At 36.8% G+C, this 12120-nt stretch overlaps 1 protein-coding gene across 1 annotated transcript in view; it reads right to left on the bottom strand.

The window, feature by feature from the left end:
- Positions 1-4767: 4767 nt before the first annotated feature.
- The window catches only part of ppp3cb (protein phosphatase 3, catalytic subunit, beta isozyme), a 47994-nt gene continuing 40641 nt past the window's right edge, over positions 4768-12120 (bottom strand). The window contains exons 13-15 of the mRNA XM_084429568.1: positions 10936-11033; positions 10537-10584; positions 4768-6621 (exon numbers count right to left, since the gene is read on the bottom strand). Of these exons, the coding sequence (XP_084285694.1) occupies positions 6443-6621; positions 10537-10584; positions 10936-11033 (325 nt within the window). The 3' untranslated portion in view covers positions 4768-6442. The remainder of the gene's footprint in view (positions 6622-10536; positions 10585-10935; positions 11034-12120) is intronic.

Here is a 12120-nt window from a genome sequence, read left to right as displayed (position 1 = left end):
GGTCAGGTCGAGAGTCCGTGAAGGGCAGGGGACTTTTAATTTGCTCATCATTTTGCATTCTTTGTTTGGCTTTATTTGTACTAATTAGCATTTGTTTGTGTTTGTACAAGAAACATGTTGTCCATCAAATATCATTCTAAATTACCATCTGTTGATATCGTATGTGATGCTACAACAGTTTTAGAGACATATGAACCATCTGTGTTTATGGACCTGCATGTGAATATTATAGTCTATACCTCCTGCTTTCAGCAATATCTTCCACTGGAGAGAGGGAAGATACAATTAAGAAGTTTACCTGCTGTAACACATCACAAGCTCCTCAAGCACCTCATTGATCAATATAGACGTTTGACAACTACTGTACTGAGGCACATTTCTTGATATCAGAAAGTACCGGGTGCTTGATTGTCTGGTATGGCTGAACTCATTATGCAACAAACTCCTAACTTTACAGGACATCTTCCACACGTGGTCTGAGGATTGCAAAATCAATTTGCGAAATTGCAAAATGATTACAAAATCATAGCTGACCCCAGTCACACATTCTGTTTAACAAACTGCCATCTGGCAGGCGGTACGGGAACTTTCAATCTAGAACCAGCAGATTGAAGAACCTGCAGGCCATCAGAACTCTAATCTTCTTCCTTGAACTGTCTGTTCATGTACAGTAATTTTTCTACTATTTACTCCAGGTTTTTGCACTGCATACTTTGCACACAAACATTAGGTATCAAATACATATGATCATTTTCCACTGTTTACAAAGAACATTTGCACTTAAAAACATACACGTACTATTATTATTTAATATAGCAAACACACATACATAGGCTTATATTTTTTTTGTAATAATACACACATATATATACAGTACCGGTCAAAAGTTTGGAAACATTACTTTTATTTATGTTTTTGAAAGTAGTATCTTATGCATTGAGACTGCATGACACTGATGACTTGAGTAATGGCTGATGAAAATTCAGCTTTGCATCACAGAAATAAATGATGTTTTAAAGTATTAAAATAGAAAACCGTTATTTACAATTGTAATAATATTTCACAACATTACTGTTTTTTTCTGTATTTTTGATCAAATAAATGTATTCTTGATGAGCATAAGAGACATTAAAAATAGTAATATTTCCAAATTTTTGACTCGTAATATCTGCTTAATTTGTTCGTGTTTTTTTCTTGTTTTGTACTGTTTACAAATAACATCTGCACTTTAAGGCATACTGTACACATACCACTCATTATTTAATACACAAAGCTGTCTCTTTAAATTGTATTGTATTACGTTGCACTGCTGTAGAATGCCTGAGCCTCATTCTTAGCATTTCAATGTACAAACTGTCACTGACATTTGTATACATGACTAAAAAACTTGAAAGTAAACCCATGATGCTGCAAATTTCTTTTTTCTTTTTTTTAAGGCAGAACATGGCGGAGATGCTGATGCCCATGCTGATTTATAAGCTTTGAAAGGCTTATTAAAAAGTATGTTTAGGCCTAGTGTCAAAAACTCAACATTTATTGGATCCTTTTCAATTTGCTTATCTGTCAAACAAGGGAGTGGATTGCGCAATCTTAACATTGTTGCATATTGTTTGCTCGCATTTTGAAGGTTTCAAAAAAATCACGTGAAAATCCTATTTGCTGACTTTTCCTCAGCTTTTAATAATATCTTGCCCTCTGTGTTGGTTGAAAGACTAGCCACAGAGTTTAACCTAGAAGGAGGACCAATTCTGTGGCTGCAGGACTTTTTAAGAAACAGTGCAATAAGTGTGTGGGTGGTTCACTGTCAGAGAAACAAATGACTAATGTTGGATCCCCACAAGGCAGTGTCCTCTATTGTTTATATTGTACACAAACAACTGTATAAGTGCCCATCCAGGGAGATATTTAATCACATTTGCAGATTACACTGCATTAGTTAGTCTCCTTCAGGGGGACGAGGACAGGACAGTCGGTTTTAAATGAATTCATTTCTTGGTGACATGTCAAACCTTAAGTTAAATATTTCAAAAACATAGGAGATGTGTGGTTTTAGGAAGGAGTCTTTAGTGAGTGTGATTCAGTGTGTTAATGAGAAATACCTCAGGGTTGTCTTTGATCACAAACTGAGGTGGGATAAATGGACTGAAGTGAACAAAAAAGGACATCAAAGACTATACTTCCTTAGGAAGATGGTGTCATTCAGTGTAAGCGTCTTAATCCTAAGAGTGTTTTATAATTATTTGATTGAAAGTGTTTTGACCTTTTGCATCACCTGTTGGTTTGGAAATGTCACAGTGGAACAAAAGAGTTGGCTAAGAAAAGTTTTGAGTATTGCAAGTAAACTTGGTGTCCCTCTAGGTCTAAAACAAATTTCTCAAACCAGATGCCTTAGTAAAGCTATGAAAATCATATCAGACAATAGGCATCCTCTGTTTAATAAATTTGAGAGATTACCATCAGGGGCCCGTTCTTCGTACGTCGCACCCCGTGCGTGATCGATGTGATCAATAACTCATGGCAAAATATTTTTACATTAACATAAGTTTATCAGTTTTCACTTTCACAAGTCAAAGCAATTCATCATTACTCAAGATTTAACAGTTGAAATGACTATACAGCCTTAATTTAATGCAGCAGTGTAGGCTACTAAGATCTTTTCTTTTTTTCTCAGCCTTTTTCTTGGTTGCTTTTATAATCAGACAACCATTTATTTAACAGTGCCTTTTATAAAAGAGACTATAATATAACTAAAAATTACCATTATGTAGAATATTTTTGTACTTCACTTTTATTTGTTCCCATGTTCTAGTGTGGTGACTCTGACATTACAATGAACAAAGTAATTATGCAATTATTAAAATACAAAAATATAGGCAACATCTAACATGGCCACTTCTAACTGATTTAAATTGTCTGCTACTTTTTGCCAGCCCTCTCTCCTGGCTTTTGCAGACTTTGAGGTGTTTCCTGGCGTTTTGATTAAACATTAAAATTCCGAATAAACTTCGACTATTAGTTCTTGCTCTGCTGAGGAGAAAAACTGTGCGCGCTCTTTGGCCACGCTGAACAGCAGCGTTGAAGGCTGGATTAGTACCTCCAGGGGCCCCTAGGCACTGAAGCTCATGGGCCCTCCTCCCCTGCCTGACAACCACACCCTCCAAAGGAACACACACACACAGGTGGCTCACCAGGTGTGGGATTTAACATGCCAATCACTATTGATCAAAAGCTGAATGACTAGTTCACAAGACAATGATACAAAATAATTTTTTCTGAAAAGTAGGGCTGCACGATTTGGGGAAAATGTCATATTGTGATTATTGAGGTCAATATTGCGATATGCGACTGCGATATAGTAAACAAATGGTTTCATGAGTTAACTTGCTTATTTCTCAAGTAAAATGCACACACAGATTAGTGACAATGCTGAAATTTGTAGCCTATTTCTCAACTCAAACTAGAAACAACAACTAAATGAATTGTGTTTTCAAATGAAAATAATATTTTAAAAAAATTAAATATTGTTATTTGTCTCAATAATACAAGAGTTAAAAATAAATGTCATATTTACCTGTGCCTGTCTAACAGGTAGACCTAGGACATATACCGAAATTGAATAAAGTTATCAAACTGCACTGCATAAATTATCAATTAAATATAGACTAATCCTTATTATAGCAAAAAAAAAAAAAAAAAAAAAACCCCTTTAGTCAACAGCACTGAGTCATTTTCTCTGTTCTTTTTGTTCTTTGATTAACTTTACTGACCGAAAGCTTTATTGGCTGCTGTCTCTTTAAGACCCTGACGGAGACGCGGATCTCACACGCGCCTCATTCTCTCACAACTCTTCACGTTCATCATAAGACAGCTCTTATGTTATGAAGATACTCGACAAAACGGACATTTTGGCATAATTGTGTGTTATTGTAAGTTCAAGCACGAAAGATTACTATATTCTGGCGTGCTGTTTGTGCGCACGCGTCTTTCTGTGTGTGTGCGTCAGAGTTACACTTTTGTCTTGTCGCACATGAATTGTTTAAAAGCATTTGCATGAATTAAGAGATCATATAATGTAATATATACTTTTTTTATTCTGATTGGATAATTATCAAGATCGAGGCCAAGCCTTGTGTATAGGCTACTATTTTAGCAACGTACATGGCAACAACATCACGGAGGGCCCCTCTCTGCGCAAGGGCCCCTGCCCAGATTGCCCGTATGGTAGATCCGTTGCTGATCAATGTTTCTACTATCGATAGGCCTACATATCTCCTTTTAAACCAGCGCATGAACGCGCAATTATCTCAGATAACTCAATCCAGCGATACTAATCATAAACAACAGGTGTGTTCGAAGAACCCAATTAGCCGGATCATGATTAGCACGATGTTATCATCTTGGATGTCTCATTTGATCTCGGATGTTTTAAGCAACGTATACGAAGAACGGGCCCCAGGTCAGATTTAGGATGCCAGTAGTATCCCTCCTTCCACAGGCAGTACAATTCTTAAATGAAAGGTAGTGTGTGGTTTTTTTTTTTTTTTTTTTGTAGAGTTTACTGAGCGGGTCTCAGTGATGATTTTTTTAATAATGTGTGTATTCGTGTTTTTATCTTAATGTACATTGTTGGTTCACGCATGTTGAAACTCAAGCAACAAAAATTTCCCCACGGGCATAATAAAAAGTCAAGTCGAAGCTTGTAGCCCTAAAGTAGCCTAAGGCCCGTGACACACTGGCAATGCGAGTTGAATAAATCAGAAAAATCCCAAAGGTTCATGCATATTTTATTCAAGAGTAAAAAAAGAGATTTGTCCCATAGGGCATGCTCACACTGTCCGTACTGTAGGTCAGGAAATCATGATGCTCAGAATGAAGCTCCAGAGAAAAATACAAGATATAGAATCACAAATAACTCATGAACATTTTCATTATCCATAACATAAAGCACAATGAGCAACCAAATCAAGGATGAGGCAAAGTGGAATAAACCAGCAGAACTCTTAATAATAATAATTAATAATAATCATAATCATAAATAACCAGAATATTGTTAAGATTAGAATAATGATCAGAATATACTTCTCCTTAAAAATGTGAGACACGTTAAGGTGTGTCTATATTCGATTTACATTTGAAATAACCATGCAGTCATGCTTTGGCAGCCTGGATGTCTTTTCACAGAATTATATGTTCCTTCACACTACTGGATAACTTCTGTACATCCATAAAGTAACGCAAAAGATTTAACACCTCAGTGGAGCTTAATTAACTGTACAGCAATGTAAACGAAAAAAAAAAAAAAAAACGAACAAACAATAAATAAATAAATAGCTTGAATACAAAATAAAATAACATGAAAATAAGCAATAACAAAACGTTCCTTAAAAATATACGCCATTTATATACAAAATAAACTCCCATGAATTATGCGTAGCTGGAAATCCGTTCAGCCTAGTGCACCTATACAGGACAAGGACCTGTTTGAAACCACCCAGAATGGCCCGACACAATCCCTCAGGTCAAATCACCTCCCTGTTTCTCACACACACATATACACACAGCCAGCCTATAGTCTGTGATGCAGTTGACAGAATGCTTGCTTCCCAATCCCGCCGCTCTGCTCAGAGCACGAGAAGAGGCGGGAAGCGCCAGACTCAGTCCGAGGGACACGGGGAAAACTGCCATAGCAACCACAGCACGACGTGACAACGGCGGATTTACACAACGCAGCAACGAGCACACAGCTGAACAGCGTTAGGGGCGACTCCAAACCTCTCTTATTTGCGGATTAATCGTGATAACCTGTGTGAAGTTATTTTCTGTAATATTAGTTATTCTGTAGTAGATATAGAGATTACTAGAGTAGTAAAACATAGAACTGCGAGAGAAGTGTAAAAAGGAAATGGTTATAAGCTCCTCGCGCACGTTCGAACGCAAACGTACACTCCTCCGCTTTCGAATAAATAGAGCGTTGGCTTGGTGTTTAACGTTCCAAGGCAGGCCAGAGAAAAAAAAAAGAAAAGAAAAAAAAACGGTAAGCGTTTGTGAAAACCTACTTATCATCATATAATTATATATCACATGTCTCCCACACACACAGACACGCACGCAGAAGTGCAAACACGCATAAATAAACATCTCTTCGGACAAAAGAACAGGAAATGCCCTCCTCTCTGTGTTCACATTTCCATTACATAGCCCCATATCCATAAAACTACATATCCCATCATGCAACTCTCATGCATGATCTCCTTCGCGCGGCCGTTCCGTTCGTCTCGTGTTTGTTGTTGAGGCCGTTGAACGTCAAGCAGGGAGTTCTGTTTAAATATATCACATAGTCCATCTGCTACATAGACTGTAGCAGTGAAAACGAGGGGAGAGGGGAGAATTGCATTATGGGAGAAGGAGCAGGGGCGAGCGAGGGACCGGAGGAGTAGATGAATCACTGGATATTGCTGTTGTCGTCCGTGCCGTTGGATTCGGCCATGTTCATCTTGCCCATCGACAGTCCCACGCTGTTGACCACGTCTCGGCGAGGGGGCATGCGCTCGTTTATGCGGTCCAGACCCTTCGCCTCCTCGAAACTGTTGATCTTGTGCTGAGGAGAAAAGCCACGGATGGCTATGAGGAAGAAAAGAGAAGAGCAGTCACCAATTGCGCATAGGGCGAAATCGAAAACGGACTATCACACATACCACAAATGACCACATACTGCTAGATGGGTGTAGTAATCTAAATTTGATAGCCTACAATCACAAAGTGTACTCTTGACATAGTGATATAGTCTATAGGCTATATTATATCAAGAGATACACACATGTCCGGGTCATATTTCCCTTCAAAATGAATTGAAGCTTTCTGAAAATATATAGATATTTTTCATTCCAAAATTATTATTATTACTGTAATGTGAAAACCAAAACATTAAATACAATATTTATTTTAAACACAGAGAAACATTCTTGTACATATATCTTTGTGAGGACATTCATTGACAATGCAATCTCTAGCTCCTCTCTAGGACCGGTTGAAATGTCCTCACTTAACTCTCTTTGTTCTCACTCCAATGGCCTAAAACTCAAACTGGTCCTCACAAAGATAATTGTACAAGTACACACACACGCACACACGTCCAGATGAATAATGGTTCGGACATTTTCAGGAACAATAAATTACATAAAATTAATATAATAATGCAAAAAATCTTAATGTTCTTGATTTGTTCAATATTTTTTTCTTTTTGGAGTGAAATGTGACCTGGAATGACTTTAAATTTCACTCATATACAGACATCTCTTTAACACTCCACTGATCCTGCTATGTATTAGTCACAGTATTGGCACAAATTCACAACTGCACGTATTTCACAACCAAACACATACACGCACAATATATGGTGTACAAGGGAACAGCTGTGGCGATGACAATGAAAGTTACATCTTATCACTTTCCCTCCCAGTTCAGCTGGAAAACCCCACAAAGACCAATAGCACAGTCAATGTTTCCATTAGAAAACAAACCCACTTCACAAGCATACATTTTTTTTTTGTAATGTCAATTTTATTGGTTTGAATGTACTTTGATCAGTTCTGATGGAAACATAGTGCTTCATCATACCACAGTCAGAGATGATGTGAAATCCTCTCTTGGGTTTGCTCTCAGACCACACAGAAGATTTTGGCTTTCAAATGAATAGAAACTCTTCCCATCTCACCCTGCCTGCTGGGAAAAGAGCTCTGGAAGTATTTTTGCCACTGATTTTCTCCATAGGCATTCCAAAATATTATTTGATAAGGAGCTATATAAACCTGGAAGCAAATCACCCAACTCTGAATCACCCACATTTGAATTTATTCTTTGAGCTATTTAAAATATCTGGAAAACAGATTGTGTACCAGTGTTTCCATTATTGATTAAAACTAAGTGCACGTTTACAATGTACTAAAAGCGGAAAAGCTTTTCCTTTGCGTTTTTCGCGTACAGACGACAACATTGTCAAAATGATCCTCGTTCACGCGGATCTTTAAAAGCGACTAAAAACGCTGTATTCTGCTGCCAGGCCAGTAGTTGGCAATGTCACTTTGTAAAGAAACACTACGCGCCTGTAGACTGAACACGCAATACCGTTTTCACAAATTCACGTTTTTGTCGTTTACATGGAGACGATAACATTATCGTTTTCAAAAACTTGCACTTTGAATCCTGTTTTCAAAAGTTTGCATTTTCAGGTCCGTGTTCATGAACTTTTATTTTGATATTCTGTTGTTTTGTATTGCCTGTGTTCAGTTCCTGTGTGTTAAGTTCCTGTTTCCTTGGTTGCCATAGTTATTCATTCAATAGTATTCAAAATTAGAATAAGTGTGTCCCAAATCGTTGAATGTTGAAATGTGTATTCCAAAGATACCCGGATGGTCTACTTTTTCCGGTTAGAATCCAAAGTACAGATCCGTGCACACTCTAACGGCTAATAGGATTTGATTAGAACTACAAACACAAATAAAGAGTGTTTAAAAAAAAACTACAAATATGGCGGATGTGCGAGACCAACGGTTAAGAAGCGAGGTTTAGATAAAGGGGTTTGAGGGATTAATTATCAGTATCCAACCTGACTAAAATATATTTATTCAATGTTATCCACATTATATTTCATCTGCAACAGCATTGTGAACTTGCGTAAAGATATACGTTTGGTCAATAACCTTTACATGCATCATTATGCAAATTGAAAACACATGAAAGAACCATGACTGGCAGATCAACGTGCTCCTACATGTCTCTCTGAAACGATGGGAAATTAAATTAAATTGAATGTGGAGAATTTGAACCGCTGCTACACACTCGCTTCACAAAAACAGCACATAGTTTTAGGGCATAGTATAAGGCGAATTGGGACGCAGCAACATTGATTTTTGTCTCACCTGTCGTCATCCTGTGCATTTATACTCTCAGTTTTCTTCTGTTCTTTGTCTTGTGATAATGTTTCGTGCATATTTTCTTAATATTCTTCTGCATATTTTGTGGATTATCAAGTCAAGCCAGTGCGTATCAATGCTAGGTCAGTCTCACAAGGTTAATATGTTATTGATTAAAAACCTATTTTGCTGGAGATTTTAAACAGCATTTAAACTTCCAGAACCCTCATTGACCTTTAAGTCATTGTTTACCAGATATCCGTGAAAACGGTTTAGACTCTGAATGAGTTTAAAAACAAACCCTGTCATTGAGAGGTCACATGATCCCTGCAGATCACATGGTCACGACAGACCAAACCCAGAGTGAGAGCGCGAGGAGCGGCGCTGGGGTGATCAGTGTTTGGGGTGTGGTGCTGTAAGAATACTGGGTCATTTGTGAGAGGCAAGGGGCGCGTGCCCCAACCTGCCCATGGCCCAGATTCTTGCCGTCTGCTGAGTCATTCTGTAACCTTGCTGAATAAGAATGTGTGCCATTAGGGGGGAAAGGGTGGAGAACAGCAGAGCAGAGTCTAGCATTTGCATAAGCAGGAAGACATGTGTGTGTGTGTGTGTGTGTATGTGTATGTGTATGTGTATGTGTATTTGTGTGTCAGTATATTTCTATAAAACACTATTCAGACTGGATTATCAATTATCAACAGAGGATGCCATATATTCATATAATAGGATATATATATATATATATATATTTGTCTATTGGCTGGATGTAAGTGTTATGGCTGGTGTGCTGGTATTGGCTGGTTTAAACTGGTCTAGCTGTTCTCCCAGCCTCACAACAAGTGCCCAAACCCCCTATAAAACTAGCAAACCAGACTGGCTTGACTAGGATGAGAGACCATTCAAGACCAGAAAACCAGCTTGGGCTGGTTTAAACTGTTTCTTTCAGCAAGGATATGCTTATCACATTATACAGTATATATCATTATGGGAAGGAATTGATTAAAGTGATGATCAAACCTGATGCTACACATTCTTGACTGATTACATTAGACCTTTTCAGGGTAGAGTAAGGTCAGTCTGTAGTCTTTATAATTAGCAAGCCTATGGTACACTACCATATGATTTTTTTTATGTTATAAATATTTAATATGACTGTTTTCTAATTTAATATATTTTATAATGTAATTTATTCCTGTGATGACAGCTGAATTTTCTGAATTTTCATTTTTGTTGCTCAAGAATCAATTATTATTATTACCAGTGTTGAAAACAGTTGTGCTGCTTAATATTTTTGTTGAAACTGTAATACATTTATTTTCCCAGGATTCTTTGATTAATAGAAATTGTAACTTTTGTAACATTATAAATGATCAATTTAATTCATCCTTCCTTAACAAGTCTTAATTGCTCTCAAAACTGACTACAGACTTTTGAACATAGTGTATGTCCCCATTTAGATATTTAGATAAATGTGTGTGTCTGTGTGTAATACACAATCCCTGACCAGTCATAGCACCCACACGCTCAGTTAGCTAGGCTGCGCTGTCTAGCTAGCTAGCGTGTTACAGCGGTCACTATGAAACCTCTGAGCAGCACAGAGAGAGATAGAGGCCGGCCAGTTTACCTTCTCCATCCTCAACCGTCTCGACTGCTTCAATGGCCTCGATGGTAGCTGAGGAGGCACAGAAAGACAGACGGAGAGAAGGAGAGAGGGAGAGAGGGAGGATGGATGGGGGAGTTTATTGTGATAGTCATGCACGCAGCACAATCCCCCAGCATTAGCTGCCAAGTAGCTGCCACGGGCAGTTAGCAGTTAGCATTAGCCGGTTAGTTTCCCAGTATGTTCGTGTGTGCACATTTCAGATGGTATAATTAGTGAAGAGAATGAACGAAAGTGTTTCACTAAAAGAGAGGGGTTAGCAAACATGTGCGTGAGTTTGTATGACATTGTCCTAGTGACCTTGAAAGAGAAAAGAGGTTGTGATTGGAAGGTATAAGAGCGCGGTTTGGTTTTGTAACTCACCGCTTTGCAAGGTCTGTTTTCCTCCAGACAGTACGCCGCTCGGCAGCATGCCAGTAGGGGTCAGACCTTTCAGGGTCAACACATTCTCACTCTCCTCTCTGTCGAAATACAAACCAGCGTACAAGTTGATGTGCAAGTGAAATACATATAAATTCAAGCTAAATAGAAATATTAAAATGTAAAAATAAAAGCTAATTAAAAATATTAACATATATTATAGTATATAAATAATGCTAAAATATTACTCAAACTAAACTAAATAGAAATTCAAGCTAAATAGAAATATAAAAAAATGAATAAAATTGACTAAAGCGCATTACAAAATTACTGAAACTTAAACTAGTTCAAATGAAAACAGAATATCTAAAAAATAAAAGCTAATTCAAAATATTAACAAATAGTTTTATAGTACATAAATACTAAAATATTACTCAAACTAAACTAAATAGAAATTCAAGCTAAATAGAAATATAAAAAAACGAATAAAATTGACTAAAGCGCATTACAAAATTACTAAAACTTAAACTAGTTCAAATGAAAACAGAATATCTAAAAAATAAAAGCTAATTCAAAATATTAACAAATAGTTTTATAGTACATAAATACTAAAATATTACTAAAACTAAAATAAATAGAAATTCAAGCTTAATGGAAATATAAAAAAAACTGACATAAAAATGACAAAAGCACAGCAAAATTACTAAAAAGTCAAGTTAAAATGAAATCAGAAATATATAATAATAAAGGTTAATTTAAAATATTAACAAATGCCCCTATAGTATGTTGATTAAATATATACATATATTTAAGTTTATTGCAAAATATGCATAATGTACATAAAATATGTATTTTGAGAGCATAGGAAGACAGACTTGATTATATTGATTACATACTTCATGGGAGTGGGCGGAGCCAATGAGATTTTTTGGCACATTTTGCTTGTTTTGACTTGATGGAATTTTATAGCATCATGGCTAATGTAGTTTTTCACCACGAATTCCACTGTTAAATACGATTGTTTTAAAAAATAAGTTGAAATAATGTGGGCTGATGGCTTCAACAGCAGCAAATAATCCCATAGTTCATAGTAGGGCTGTCTTCAAAGGTTTATAAGTTATCGTTAAAAATCAATTTCCGTATGCAGAAATTTTTTTCTTCCGGAATCCAACTGTTGCACTTTATTTG

Source organism: Rutilus rutilus (genome assembly GCF_951802725.1).
Source record: "Rutilus rutilus genome assembly, chromosome: 14".
Lineage (NCBI taxonomy): Eukaryota > Metazoa > Chordata > Actinopteri > Cypriniformes > Leuciscidae > Rutilus > Rutilus rutilus.
Note: the sequence above shows the minus strand (reverse complement) of the source record. Positions and strands in the feature narration are given on the sequence as shown.